At 41.4% G+C, this 16,599-nt stretch overlaps 1 protein-coding gene across 1 annotated transcript in view; it reads right to left on the reverse strand.

The window, feature by feature from the left end:
• SNTG2 (syntrophin gamma 2) overlaps window positions 1–16,599 on the reverse strand; it is a 625,709-nt gene that overhangs the window by 245,560 nt on the left and 363,550 nt on the right. The window contains 1 exon segment of the mRNA XM_040348669.1: window positions 10,793–10,920. Within this exon segment, the coding sequence (XP_040204603.1) occupies window positions 10,793–10,920 (128 nt within the window).

Consider the following 16,599-nt stretch of genomic DNA (forward strand, 5'->3'; position numbering starts at 1 on the left):
TAAAACCAAATCTACATGGGTGCCACGGGTTACATGCTTGAAGGCCCGTGTTTGCTAGACCACGTGTCTGCGGTCAGATGTATCTTGGCACCGACACTGTGTGCCAGAGATACATTCACTTGCCGCTGAACATGGCCATATAGCTCTGGGATGCCCTTCTGTGAATTTTTTTTCCTTCCTGGGACCTTCCATTGTGGTGTTCCAATGGCCACAAATTTTCGAAAGGCCTCCGACTCCACCAGTTTATATGGCAGTAGTTGGCGGGCTATCAGTTCCGACAAGCCAGCGGTCAACCGTTGGGCAAGAGGGTTATCCGGTGTCATTGTTTTTTTATGATCGTACATTTGGGCCACGGAAGTCTGCCTTTTTGCAGAAAAACGTGAGAAAGGCATGATGGAAGGTGGAGTGGAGGACAATTGAGAGCATAGAGGGGAAGGAGAGGGAGGAGGAGAAGAGGCTGGACAGTGAGAGCCTGTAGTGTGGCTTTGTGGGTTCTGATGGCATTGCTCCCACTGGGCTCGGTGATGGGAGGCCAGGTGCCTTCTTAAGGCAGTCGTCCCTAGGTGAGTGTTGGGCTTAGCGCGACTTATGCGCTGACTGCAAAGGCTGCAGATGGCAACACTATTGTCTGCAGTGGACACGTTAAAAAAAGCCCACACTGCGTAGCCATGGGCCAGCGTCCTGGGAGCGCCATATGTGACCGTACATGGTTGATGGCTTGCTCCTGATACATTAGGAGCCTGGTTTGTCCCTCCTGTGCAATGTAAGTTCGGCCTGCTTCTCCTCCCTATCTGCTGGTCCATATCTTCCTCTGAACTCTCCTCCTTTTCCTCTCTTGTGGGCACCCACATGACGTCTGTAGACATGTCATCATCGATGTCACCTTCCCTATCACTAACAATAGAGATCTCGGAGTAGGCAGAAACAGCGGGCACCAACCTCCTTGGGATGATCTGGGTACTGTTGTCAGAATGCTGAGTGCCGGCTGTTGCTACCTCCTCTTCCTGATCCAATGCCAAGAATGTGACTCAAGCGGAGGGTATATGGTGGTGGTGGTGTTGGTGGCGAGCCACTTAACCGAGACTGGTGCGTCCTTTGACGTAATCGAACGAACATTGTGCCACTTCCCACTTTGGCTGCTCCTGCCCTACGCCTACCACCCCTGCAGAAGGGCCTGCCTCTTCCTCTGCCTGTCATTTTTTAAATGACCCTGTGACAAAAGTCTCTAGAGAAGCACAGTATATGTGGAAGAAGGTATATAACAAAATCTGTCGTTTTGGGGGGCCACTGGTTTATCACACCAGTTGTGAAACTTTTTTTTCAGGAAATGTTGTTAATGTGTGTAGCAAAGGTAACGCAGCGAAAGAGGCAAAAATTCAGCAGTAACCAAATACACCGCCAGTCACAATGCTGCACAATACAAATCCACCATAATATGATTTCTATATTCAAAAGTATATTATAAGTGTATATTACACCTATGTACTGCAGAGCAAGTAGCACACCTATACCAGTGCTTGAAAGGACTTTTGTGGACCTGTTAGGTAACGATTTGTGTCACTACAATCTGTCCCTGCTGGAAACACCAACCTGTCCCTACACTGACAAAAAGTATATGAATGTATTACACACCTATGTACTGCACAGCAAGTAGCACACCTATACCAGTCCTTAAAAGGACTTTTGTGGACTTAGAGGTGATGCTGGGGCCTGAAAGTGTGACATACTGTAGTACATCAAATATTCTTTGGGGTAGTAAAGTCTTGATTGAAAAGTAAGTTTATTCTGTTCTTCCATCTTGGGGAAAATTCTTTATATGTAGTGGGAAAACATGCTGTGATTCCAGAAGTGGAGACAGAAGCCAGGACTCTTTATTTACATTGTGGAGTCTATGCTAGGTGTTGTTGTACAGTGTACTGGACATTGTGTTTACTAATTGAAGATTTATCAGTTTGCTGAATTTTTTGACTTTAGGTGTCACTCTGCTGGAACTTTAAACCAAATGATGTGTGCACATCACACAAATATTTAAAGCCTAATGAGTGCATAGAACTTAATTAAATAAAAAATACAGGCAAATTCCTATTTTTTTTTACTTCTCATCCCCATATATGACCTTATATGTCACCGATCAACACAAATATGACATTTTACTTCCCATATATGACATTGCTCTGCTTGTGTATGTCAATCATCTATCGAATTATTCCACTAGACTTCCAGTATAAAAAAAACAAAGCTTCTTGTATAGTCCTGTCATTGTTAAACCATGTCATGTTAAAAACACCAATATTTACTGCAGACTTAAGTAGAGTGTGGCACAAATAGCACTGCACCCTACTTCACTTCACCCTTAATACCAGAAATTACAATTTTCAAAAGTTCCCAGGTATGTTAATCAGTACCATATTCACCAAGAACTTCTGCAGACACATAAATCAGCACCAAAATGTCACAATTGAAATAATTGTATTTATTGAATATAGAATATGACTAAAGACCAGGGTTGGACAACCTCGGCCCTCCAGCTGTGGTGAAACTACAAATCCCAATATGCCTCTGCCTCTGAGGCCTCGTACACACTATAGGTTAAACAGAGGACAACGGTCTGATGGACCGTTTTCATCTGTCAAAACCGATCGTGTGTGGGCCCCATAGGTTATTTAACCATCGGTTAAAAAAAGGCCAACTTGCTTTAAATTTAACCGATGAATTCCTAACCGATGGGAAAAAAACGATCGTTAGTAGGCACAACCATCGGTTAAAAATCCACCCATGCTCAGAATCAAGTCGACGCATGCTTGGAAGCATTGAACTTCGTTTTTTTTAGCACGTCATTGGCCCAGATTCAGGTACCACTTGCGCATTATTTGCGGAGGCACAGGGCAATGATTTTGCCCTACGCCCCGCAAATAATTTGCACTGCCCTTGATTCACGGAGCAGTAGCTCCGTAAATTGCGAGGGCGCACCGGCAAAATCGCCCGGCGTAATCATTTAATCATTTAAATTAGGCGCGCTCCCGTGCCGAGCGTACAGCGCATGCTCCGTCGGGAAACTTTCCCGACGTGCATTGCGGCAAATGACGTCGCAAGGACGTCATTTGCTTCAAAGTGAACATGAATGGCGTCCAGCGCCATTCACGATTCACTTACGCAAACGACGTAAAATTCGAACATCGTGACGTGGGAACGCCGGGTATCCTTTAGCATTGGCTGCACCTGCTTTTAGCATGGGCAGCCTTACGCTAAAGATGCCGTACGCAACCGACGTAACTTGCATACGCAGGGGGCGCGCAACATTGTGAATCGGCGTAAGTATGCAATTTGCATACTATACGCTGACCACAATGGGAGCGCCCCCTAGCGGTCAACGCAAGAATTCAGCCTAAAATCTGCGTGGCATAAGAGCCTTATGCCACGCAGATTTTAGGCTGCAGTCGGCGTAACGAGTTCTCTGAATCAGGAGAACTCGTTACGCCGGCGCAAGTCAGCAATTGCGCTGCGTAACTATGGTTACACAGGCGCAATTGCTACCTGAATCTGGGCCATTGTGTTTTACGTCACCGCGTTCTGACACGATCATTTTTTTAACTTATGGTGTGTAGGCGCGACGGACCATCAGTCAGCTTCATCGGTTAACCGACGACAACGGTCCATCAGACCGTTCTCATCGGATGGACTGATCGTGTGTACGAGGCATAAGAGTCATGCCCCTGATTGTCAGCGTCTTGCACTGTCTCATGGGACTTGTGGTCTCACCACAGCTGGAGGGCTGAGGTTGCCTACCCCTGCTATAGAGAATAATATTTTTAGTGTCTAAATATCCTGAGTTCTTTCAACTAAAATACATGTTTTTAATCTTTAAGTCCTTTAGTATTTAATAAGTGCTACCTGCCCCGCATCCATGTATCATAGAATCCAGTGATATAATGCATGCTGGAAGTGGGGGCAGAACAGGCCAATGAAGATGGAAGTTACATTCCCTTGAGTGTGGTGAGAAATCAGTATTAGACTCTGTTAGGCTCACAGAGCCTAATAATAAATAAAAATGTCTATGGCTCCCTAGGCACTTGCCATATGATGACTGAATATCAGAACAGCACTGCTTGCTGGCACTATGACAGTCCTGCTACTACTCATTCACCTGGTAGGTTGGCAGAATGACAAGAGCTGGTCATATCTGGTCTGTAGGATATAGTCTGGTGACCCTTGCTCAATGTAGTCTTATCCAGAAAACATAAAATAACTAAGACAAATGTTTTGTGAGCAACTGTATCTAAAATGTGCAAGAATTCTGGCAGTGCTATATATTTATATATACCGTATAATAATTTAAATGTAAATGTGTTTATGAATATTACAACACACTGTAACAGCTACATTACCTCTGTGAGTTAAAAAGTCTAATTTATTCAAATAGTTTCCCCACTCTAATTTATTTGTGCCATTACCCTTGATGCCATTATTAAATAACAGCACCTCCATAGAAATGCAATGCACTTTGCATTTAAAATTAGCTCAGCAAACAGTCTTATGTTAACTAAGATAAATTAGAACATCATTATAAATTAATTACAACATTGGAAATGGCATTAGTACTATAATATGAGAAATGATAGTACTACATTACTAAACCCTCTGACCTCTGGGAAAAAATAAACCTGTCTATGTAATCTACCATTATAAGTTATAGACCGCTACAAGTTATATTAATGAGTATTATTCGCAGAATGTAAAAGTTATAGTTCTTTGGAGAAAGTACAGTATATAGTTTGGAATCATTAACCTTAAAAAAAAAAGAAACGTTTCAAAAATCTGCACCTTTTATTTCACTGCATGTCTACCAGACAGGATTGAGCTGGTCGAATGAAAGCCATCTGCTGTCTTCTTTAATTATATGAAACACCTATAATGTTTCTAGTGGTGAGAGACCATGTGATATTTTACTTTTTAGGTCACACAAAAAAACAAAACCTTTTCTTCCTGAAAATAAAAAAGTAATTTGGTAATGCTGACATGAGTCCTACTAAATCTTATTTGGATGTCTTAACCCCTTCCGGACCACCACCCACATATATACTGTGGCAGAGCAGCCCTTCAGAGAAAAATCACGTACCCGACCCTTATTTTCTTTCCTGGGTCTTGGGAGTGTGCGCTCATCTCCGTTGACCAGCTCCCACTGTGATTGGACACAATAATAATAATAATGTTTACACTTATATAGCGCCAATTACAGCGTTGCCGCTGTGTCTAAGCGCTGATAATGGTTGTCAATATTACCCAACTCAATGGTACTCATTTTACCGACCTCGGAAGGATGAAAGTGGACCCCACCGGGATCGAACCTGGGGACACAGGCAATCACAGACTGCTGCAACGGAGCATTAGCCCCCTGCGCTATCTTACCAGCAATAGTAGGAGCCAATCATATCCTCCGGGACCCGCAGATCGTTCCCGAGGCAGACAGAATGGTGGTCTGCCTATGTAAACAAGGCAAATCACCATTCTGTGACAGGAGAAGACAGAGCTCTTGTGTTTCTGCTAAGCAGGAACACGGATCTCTGTCTTATTATAGTACAAGCACCACTCCACACAGTAAGAAAGCACTCCCAGGAACACATTTAACCCTTTAATCGCCCCTGGTGTTAACCCCTTCCCTGCCAGTGTCATTAGTACAGTTATGCCTCGTACACACGGCCAGACTTTCCGTGAAAAAAAGGCAGACAGGCTTTTTTTCTCGGAAAGTCCGGACGTGTGTAGCCTCCATCAGGCTTTTTTTGTTGGAACCTTAGATAGAGAACCTGTTCTCTTTCCTTCCGCTGGATTTCCGACTGACTCACAGCATACTTTTGCACTGGCAAAAGTATGGCCGTGTGTACGAGGCATTTCAGTGCATATTATTTAGCACTGGTCACTGCATTAGTGTCACTGGTCCCTAAAAAGTATCAAAAGTGTCACTTAGTTTCCGATTTGAATGCCGCAATGTCGCAGGCCCACTATAAGTCGTTATCACCGCCATTACTAGTAAAAAAAATAATAAATAAAAATTGGGTTTTATTTTACCAAAAATGTTTGCAGAATACATATTGGCCTAAATTGAGGAAGAAATTTGATTTTGGATTTTTATTTTATTGGATGTTTTATTTTATAATAGAATGTAAAATATATATATATATATATATATATATATATATATATATATATATATATATATATATATATATATATATATATTTTAAATTGTTGGTCTTTTTTGTTTATAGCACAAAAAATAAAAACCACAGAGGTTATAAAATACCACCAAAAGAAAGTTCTATTTGTGGGGAAAAAAATGACATCAATTTTATTTGTGTACTGCGTCAGTTAAAGTACCACAGTGCCGTATGACAAAAAATGGCCTGGTCATGAAGGGGGGTAAACCTTCCAGAGCTGAAGAGGTTAAAGTAACAGTAAAAAATATTCTGGTAATCTCTACCTAGGGAATATTGCCACTATACAGTAGACATCAGAGATGGCACACTGGTTTATTTCATGGCAGAGGGCCTCACAAAACTGTATTGGACATCCCACTGGGTGGCCAAGCAGGTTTCATTGGTGATTCCACATGTAAAGTATATTTAAAGGGGTTGTAAAGGTTTATTTTTTATTTTCTAGGTTCCCAGCTAGGGCATTGTTGGTTCACTTACCGTTTCTTTCGATTTCCCTTCTAAATGTTTTTTTCTTTGTTTTCTTTGTCGTAAATTCTCACTTCATGTTCCTCCTCAGTAAGCTGTTCTGACTGACTAACCCCCAGCAAGAATGGCTCGGATGATGGGGGCAAGCTTACTGAGGAGAAACAGGAAGTGAGAAATTCAGACAAAGAAACAAAACATTTAGAAGGGAAATCGAAGGAAAAGGTAAGTGAACCAACAATGCACTAGCTTAAAGGAACCTATTTAGAAAATAAAAAAAACAAACCTCTACAACCCCTTTAAAACCACAATTTTTAATTTGTTTTGGATAGAATAGAGGAGGATTAAAACCATTGTTTGTGCCTATTTAGGGAGAATTCCCTTCACTTCCTGTCTTGTAGACTCAACAAGAAGTGAGAGAATATATTTCTAATGTAAGCAAAATCAAATATTAGACCCAATACACACTATTGGATTTTTCTGCAGATTTTTGTCTTAAGATTTATCAAAACGATGTAGTGCAAGGGTCTACCTGATTACATACAAATTGAAACTCTTATGCTTTGTACACATGATCATTTTTTCCGACAGGAAAACACATTTTTCTTTTCAGCAGGAAAATGTCTGAAATTTGTCTTGCATACACACGGTCACTCAAATCTTGGCTGACATTCCGAACGTCAAGAACGCAGTGACGTAAAACATGTACGACGAGCCGAGATCAATGAAGTTCAATAGGCAGTCTGGCTTTTCTGCTTGATTCTGAGCATGCATACTTTTTGGTGCATCTTAATTGCATACAGATGAACGTGATTTGCGATAGGATTTTTTCCTGTCACGAAAAATTAAGATCCTGCTCTCAATCTTTTCTTGGCAGGAAAACTGACAGAAAAAGTGTGATGAAGCATACATACGGTCGGTTTTCCTGACAAAAACCTGACATCGCACTTTTCCTGTCAGGAAAACCGATCGTGTGTACGAGGCATAAAGGTTTGGCCCCCTAATATGTGGTTTTGGTATATCTGAAGACAAAAATCTGCAGAGAATCGAATAGTGTGTATGGGGTCTTAGACAGATATCACACTAGATGTGTCCTCACTGGAAGTTTTTCCTTTTGTTTTTCCTGTTCTGGTGGCAACTCAAAATTTTGGATTTACTATTGACTTCATTCCCCGTAACATTAGAGATCAGGACAATTAGAAAGAGTGACTCTTTCTAAAGGGGACACAGACAACAATAATATGCCCTTAATGAAAATGTCTGACCCTAACTCAAGCCCATCAGTATGGATATCAGAGGAACATTTAAGATTCATGCCTTCGAGACAAGCATGCCTTGATTTTTAGACATTAAAGCGGGGGTTCACCCCAAAAAAAAATTTAACATTACATTCAGCCGAGTTGTGAGAATGACATTAGGCTGTTTTTTTTTTTTAAATCCTTGCCGCACATACCATTTTATCTATATTTTCACCGCAGCTTCCGGGTATGTAATCCTGCGGGACTGGGCATTCCTAATTGATTGACATGCTTCCGACCGGCACATACAGCGCGTCACAAGTTGCTGAAAGAAGCCGAACTGCGAGCCGGCTCTATACGGCGCCTGCGCACCGACGTTCGGCTTCTTTCGGTAACTCGTGACGCGCTGTATGCACCGGTCGGAAGGATGTCAATCAATTAGGAATGCCCAGTCCCGCAGATTACATACCCGGAAGCCGCGGTGAAAATATAGATATAAATATTTTTATATATATATATATATTTTATTATTCTACTCTTCTAATATTTTTCTATTCGAATTTAAGTTCATTCTATATGAATTTTGAATTTCAGAAAATGGAAGATAGATAGATAGATGGTTTTGCACATGCCTAATCATTAGCACTCTGAGCAGTACACTGCTACAAGTTCATAGTGTGCCTCTCTCTTCAACTTTGACCACTCTGACCTAGAACCATCCAGCCAGATCTGCCCAGATGGCTCTTAGGGTGTTTAATTATTTATTATTATTACATTTTTTAAAGGGGTGATGCCCCGTACACACGATCACTTTTTGTGATGAAAAAAAATGACATTTTTAAAAACGTCATTTAAAATGATCGTGTGTGGGCTAAACATCATTTTTTGTCTTCTGAAAAACGACCAAAAAAAAATTTGAACACGCTTAAATTTTTTATGTCATTTTTTAAAATGTAATTTTTTGTGTCTTAAAAAATAATTGTGTGTGGGCAAAAACGACGTTTTAAACCCGCACATGCCCAGAAGCAAGTTATGAGACGGGAGGTAAAACTACCATTCATAGTAAGCACATTCATCACGCTGTAACAGACAAAAAAGCACAAATCGTCTTTTACTAACAAGTAACCACTAAAAGCAGCCTGAAGGCGAATAGAACTTCCCCTTTAGAGTGCCGTCACTTGTTCATTTTTCAAAAACAATGGTGTGTGGGCAACATCATTTTTAATGATGAAGTTGGAAAAATTTAATTTTTTTTCATGATAAAAAATGACATTTTTTTTCATCACAAAAAGTGATCGTGTGTATGCGGCATTGGAGTTTAAGTTAGGGGTTAATTAATTATTTCTTGTTACTATGATTTTTATTTATCTGTGTATTTATTTTCCATGTATTTATTCATTTATTATTATTAATATCATAATAAAAAAAAAAAAAAAAAAAAAAAAAAATAATAATAAATAACCCTAACCTAAACTGAACTCGAATCACTTACCCTAACGGAAAAAAAATATATAATAAATTAATAATAATAAAAGAAGAAATAAAAGCTAATGGAAAAGCCAAAAAAGTTGTAATACCTAGCAACAAATGATGCAACACATAACAGTTGGCTAATAAAAAAATGGCAAAGCCCAAAAACGCTGCATACAAACACGCAAAGTCACACAGAAACTCACCAAAATTGTGCAAAAAAATGCCGGAACAGAGCTCAAAGACGCTCAGGTGTGGATGCAGCCTTAGAGGGAAAGAGAGAAGAAGGACCAGAACTGGGGGAATACACAGATCGATCTCCTGCTTCTTCTCACCCCGAAGTCTTAATCATTTTGCACCCGGGGCAACCTCCCCTGTGGCCCTGCCAAATGCTACACCACTGGTGAGGGATCTAAGACACCGCTGCCTATGATTGCCAGTCTCAGTATATTTGGAGTGAGATTTGGTGATGTAACTATTGTGCTGCTTGTTTTCTCCTTGCTGGATGAAAAGTCTAAAAGCAGAATTTTTTTTATCTTACAGCCTTCTATGCATTTAGATAAAAAACCTTCTGTGTATTAGCCCCCCTAATACTTAACTAAACCTCATCCCGATCCAGCGATGTTGCACGAGAAACTCGGCTGCCAAGGATTATCCATATTGATTGGCTGAGACACAGCAGCAGGCACCATTGGCTCCTGCTGCTGTCAATCAAAGTCAGTGAGTGAATGAGGAGAGAGAGGGTGCGTGGCCAAGCCTGTGTCTGAATGATAGAAAATGGACTGAATAAACACACAGAGCTGTGGTTTGGCTTGAGTGCCCTCGTAGCAAGCTGCTATTTGTTAGAGCACTCAGCAGGGACCAGGAGTGTGTTGGTGAGGGACCTGAGAAGAGGAGGATTCGGGCTGCTCTGTGCAAAACCATTACACAGAGCAGGTAAGTATAACATGTTTTTTATGTTTAAATAAACAAAAAAAAAACAAGACGTTAATATCCCTAAATCCTTAAATGAGGAAGAAAAGCCTCCCTTTACCAAGATGGGCACCTTCACACAGAGACAAAGTTCAGAGCTAGGCATGGTAAGTCAGTAATAGGGAAAGATCAGCTGCAGGGAAACCACAGAATATTCTCATAACTAGTCCTTGCCATTTTGTGGGCTCAGCTTCCAGAGTTCATCTCCCCTTTAAATCTGAATAGTCACTACAGGGAAATAAGTAAATGTAATATAATAATAAAAGCATGGTTCAGCGAGCATTTAATTATTGGAGAGTCGTGTGAAAAAAGGCTTTAAGGTAAACATTATCATAATAACAAAAATATGCACTCTCTGAAAATACACTCTAATTTCCTTTTAAACAGTAATATGTAAAATAAATAACCAAACTGATTACTTGTACATAGAAAAATGCAAACCTTAACTTTACAGATGAAGCCTTGAACCGTGAAATTCGAGCCATCAGTAATGGAATTGAAAGCTCGTCAATCCATCTTTTCTCATATTTAGATTCTTTAATTGTTGGAGAAGATGGAGAAGAGGGGGCCTAAGAAAAGAGAAAAAAATACAAATAAATATGACTTTTCAACATCCACCTATCAATGAAAATGCAAAGCTCCAGCTCCCTTTTTCAACACATTGCAATAATTTATATGGCAACAAATGCAATATCGTTAAACAAAATCTTTCCCAAATATACTTTTTTGTATCAAGTAGGCTAAATTTTAGATGGAAAAGATTATGTCCAGGTTCATAATTCAGTTTAAAGAAGAACTGCGGCCAGGCTATAGTCATTTGGGGGGGGGGGGGGGGAGTCCAGTTCTGATGCTCCGGGGACATATTTTTTTTTTTACTAGTAATGGCAGAAATCAGCGACTCTCTGCCTGTCGCCGCCTGCCTCACAGCCTGTCAAGTCTTACTCTCCGGGCCCCGGCTACTACTGGGTGGGGAACGGAGGAGATCCCTTTGCAGGGAAGGCAAGGAGATAAGCAGGCTGGCCGGGACTTGAGCCAAGGCAGAAGAACATGCGATTGGAGCTGAATGGGCATGCGCCCGAAAACTGAAGAAATATTGCCTCCACTCCGACCAGCACATGATCATCAGAAAGGGGCACATTTAATGGAAAAAAATACACCCCCTAAGCTAGTAGGAGCGGCGGACCAGGAGTGTGTATTTTAGATTTTTTTTTTATTCTGCACTGACTGTCTTTGAAATTGCCCCAGCCCCTGTTCAAATCCAATCTGGGGACAAAACCGGGGACAGACTTGGTCCGGGGATAGTGTCCTCAATCTGGGGACTGTGCCCTGAAACTGGGGATGTCTGGTCACCTCTATCTTAGGGTTACTATGGATGTTTCTGGGCCTTTGTGTGGTTGGTGAAAGGTGTAAATGTTTCAACCTCCTTCTGTGTCCTTCTGGTCTTGCAGCCTGCCAAAGAATAATGGCTTACTGCAAGACTGCAGAGGAAGGGCTATCAGAGGTTATTATTATTTAGGCGTTTCCTTAATATGTAAATAAATCACTTCACAGAGAGCAAGGCTCTGGGAGTGAGGGATCTGAGGGGTGTGAATCTCCCTGTTCACACTGGTCAGCATATTTGTAACTGAGCAGGATTAAAATGTAATTGTGATCCATTCAATCCTGCCCAGCAGCAGCACAGCTAACTTTCAAAGCAGTCTGTGTATGTGTGTATGAAGGGGTTTCCTTCTTGAATAATTCTGTGATCTGTGAGGCAGGATTCTTCCCATAAATGTGACTAAGCGGGATTGAATACTAATTAGGATGTTTTCAATTCCACCCACCATCAGAGCTGTGAAGAAAGTTACATTGTTTGCAGAGTCTGAAAGACTACAGAGGAGTGTGTTTTAGGCCCCTTTCACACGGCAAGCCCACTTGGATCTGTATGTTCGTTTTTCAGGCAGATCCGGGCCATCCTTTGAATCCTATGGGCAGGTGGGTGTCAACGGAGATGTGTCCGCTGACACCTGCCTGCCATGTGATCCACTCAAGACAGACGTATGGCGATACGTTCAGCCATCTGTCTGGCGGATCGCATGAGATCTGATGAAAACAGACATGCTGTCCGTTTTCATCTGATCTCCCCATAGGAATCAGCAGCGCTCTTACAGGTCTCTCCCTGCTCAGTGAGCAGAGAGGGACCTGTCATCCACCGGCTCAGCGGTGATCAACGGAGAGATCTCCTGCTAAGCTGGTGGACTCAACTGAGTGGATCCATTCCCGTGTGAAAGGGGCCTAAGGCTCTAGCTGCTGCAGGAAGTGGATATGGAAGGGACACAGTCTATCAGCAGGATATACAGAGTGTCACATGATACAAAGCAACAGCTAAACCCAGAATATAAGGGGATCAGCAGACAACAGAGCAACATGATACAGAGGTATGGTCTATGCTGGGATTGATCATTCCATTTAGTTCTAGTGAAAACTAATAAGGAATTCAGCTTCCTTTTGAATGACATCACTACACCAAAAAAAGCACACAGTAGAGGAGGCAGAAAAGGGCAAATTCTACATTTCCACAGTCATTTGGTTTTATGACAGCAGATGTAAATCCTAATTGGACAACATTAAAGGATAATGCCACTTTATGGGGAAAAATAATAATTTTCTTTTAATTTCAATGCAATATGGCAACCTGGAGGCATCTAGTGCACAGCTGGTTTTCAGAATGCCCCCAAAAATGTAATTTTAGCTTGGATGAAGAACTCTGCAAGTCAAGCTTTAGGCTGGGTTCATATCATTAAATTATCAATAGTGGGAGGTTTTGACAGGCTCTCTATGGAGCCAGTTCACATATCTCCGCTGCGGCTCCGGTGTGAATTTGCACCGGAGCCCTGTGCGTCTTTTGGTCCGTTTCAGGTCTGAATTCAGCCAAAAATTCAGGCTTAAATCTGACCTAAAACTGTGAACCAGGATGCACATGACCCCTGCTGGGAGCGGCATGCTGCTATGGTGTGCCATCCTCTGCAGCAGAAATGTAATTTTGGTGAGATACTCCCTAAGGGTTAATCACTTCTAAAGGGACGCAGACACTGCAACTTTTCTCAAGAGAACCCTAAAAGCACACCAGCTGATTAAATGAATTAGTCACTCATTTATGAGAATCCAAAAGTCAAATAGATTTACATTGTTAAAATGCTGCAATGTACATTGACCAGGAGATTGATTTTTTTTTCTTTGTCAACAAAAATCACTGTGTATTATATACAAGTGACACTTTTTAAAATACAGTTTTCACATTTTTAGGCTTATTTGCATCTTTGTGCTGCTGATCTCTTGCAGCCTCTTTGCTCTCACCTCCTGTCCTCTTCTATGCACTCCAGTAATAGCTTCATGTCATTGTTCTGGGTGGGCTCCCTGATGGTGACAATCACTAAATATCCCTGTGCAAAGGTTGTATATACAGTAGTCTCCAGCAGAAATACATGTGACAAGGTGACAACGTAGTTGAGCACTGGGGTGACATTAAAAGAGAGCCAACACCCTACAACAAGAAATGTCTGAGCAAGAACCTTCATTGCAGAATCAACAGATATTATTTTTATGACATGACGTTTTAATATTTACATTTACTGTACATCTACTTCAACAGCATTCTAAACCTTCCTACCTGCACCTTGTGTTGTTTACCTGCACAAGATGTGCATTGATCATCTAGTTTTGTAGGGACAATTGTTGCTCTGTGTGCACAGCCTATAAAAAATTTGCATCTTCACATTCTAATGTGTCAGAAGTTCCTGTTTGTGTTAAAACATGAGCTATGCGGCATGGCATTGTACAGGTTAATGCATGACCGCTGTCTGCAGTCTGAGAACTGTTAAACTGACACTTTCTGTGAAGAAACTATATATCCCACAATCCCTGGGTCTCTCAGTCTAGCGCTCTGTAGGTGAAAGCTGAATAGTAATTATATCTGACACAGACACAAAAAGGCTGAGCAATAAAGAGCATGGACATTGGCACATTTGGGATGTAACACAGAGGATATGGTGAGGCATGGATTGGATGCTGTTGGGGAGCATTACTAAAACTGTTGCTCACAGAATTTGGTAACCAATCAGCTTCTAGGTTTTATTGTCAAAACTTAATTTAACAAGCTGAAATTAGAAGCAAATTGGTTACTATGCACATCTGCAGCAGATACTTTGTGCAGTTTAAGTAACTACAACCTGGAACAAGAAGTTGCCTGCCTCTTTAGTGAATAGGGACCAGCTAGGTGAATAAATGGGCACATGGAAAGAGAGCAACCATGGCACTACAAACTGCAGCAGCAGCATGTGAGCCCATCGTTAAAAGGGAGGGCAAACAAATGACACAAGGAATATAACTTTAATATACCTAGCTAAAACAACAAAAACAATAAAAAAATGACTATGCCTTTAAATACGAAATTTAATGACTAGGTGAATTTGAGTTTATAGCTGTGACTTCGGCCAAGGATCTGTAATTCAAAGAATTTCTGGTACACAGAATTACAACAAGACAAATATAAGAGGCATCTGCAACTGATGTTTTTTTCCTCTGGTCTGAAACTCTCAAGCATGAAATCGTAGAATACACACATGTTTTTATGAAGTCACCTAGGACACAGAGTACTCAGGATGTTTGTATTGGATGATGGATCCTTCTTCTGAAGTCAAGTGTTTGCACAATGTGTTGTTTTTACTCTGGATGTTAATGTCAGGGTGGTTACGTAAAGGTGAGTGTTCAATCCTTATAAAAATAAGAAGCCAATGGAGCCTAAAAGCGCAGCATTTTAATTGAGATAAATTCTGTTTCGGAAAGATCGCAAACACAGCCTTCTCATTTGCTGGTATTTGTTCGCAATGAACTGCATTCAGAGCCTAGTCACCTTCATGGGAGTTTATTGTGCTGTATATTCCACAAATCTCTGCACACTCAATGCAAAGCATTTCCCTTCCTGGATTCACTTTCATTTCCCCAGATCCAAGATATGTGCAATCATCCAGTTTTTATACAGTATAATAAAGAGTTACTATGATTAGTTTGCTTATACAAAGAAGATACATACAGGGAGTGCAGAATTATTAGGCAAATGAGTATTTTGACCACATCATCCTCTTTATGCATGTTGTCTTACTCCAAGCTGTATAGGCTCGAAAGCCTACTACCAATTAAGCATATTAGGTGATGTACATCTCTGTAATGAGAAGGTGTGTGGTCTAATGACATCAACACCCTATATCAGGTGTGCATAATTATTAGTCAACTTCCTTTCCTTTGGCAAAATGGGTCAAAAGAAGGACTTGACAGGCTCAGAAAAGTCAAAAATAGTGAGATATCTTGCAGAGGGATGCAGCACTCTTAAAATTGCAAAGCTTCTGAAGCGTGATCATCGAACAATCAAGCGTTTCATTCAAAATAGTCAACAGGGTCGCAAGAAGCGTGTGGAAAAACCAAGGCGCAAAATAACTGCCCATGAACTGAGAAAAGTCAAGCGTGCAGCTGCCAAGATGCCACTTGCCACCAGTTTGGCCATATTTCAGAGCTGCAACATCACTGGAGTGCCCAAAAGCACAAGGTGTGCAATACTCAGAGACATGGCCAAGGTAAGAAAGGCTGAAAGACGACGACCACTGAACAAGACACACAAGCTGAAACGTCAAGACTGGGCCAAGAAATATCTCAAGAATGATTTTTCTAAGGTTTTATGGACTGCTGAAATGAGGGTGAGTCTTGATGGGCCAGATGGATGGGCCCAAGCTGGATTGGTAAAGGGCAGAGAGCTCCAGTCCGACTCAGACGCCAGCAAGGTGGAGGTGGAGTACTGGTTTGGGCTGGTATCATCAAAGATGAGCTTGTGGGGCCTTTTCGGGTTGAGGATGGAGTCAAGCTCAACTCCCAGTCCTCCTGCCAGTTTCTGGAAGACACCTTCTTCAAGCAGTGGTACAGGAAGAAGTCTGCATCCTTCAAGAAAAACATGATTTTCATGCAGGACAATGCTCCATCACACGCGTCCAAGTACTCCACAGCGTGGCTGGCAAGAAAGGGTATAAAAGAAGAAAAACTAATGACATGGCCTCCTTGTTCACCTGATCTGAACCCCATTGAGAACCTGTGGTCCATCATCAAATGTGAGATTTACAAGGAGGGAAAACAGTACACCTCACAGTGTCTGGGAGGCTGCGGTTGCTGCTGCACGCAATGTTGATGGTGAACAGATCAAAACACTGACAGAATCCATGGAT

This window comes from Rana temporaria, chromosome 4 (genome assembly GCF_905171775.1).
Source record: "Rana temporaria chromosome 4, aRanTem1.1, whole genome shotgun sequence".
NCBI classification, from domain to species: Eukaryota; Metazoa; Chordata; class Amphibia; order Anura; family Ranidae; genus Rana; species Rana temporaria.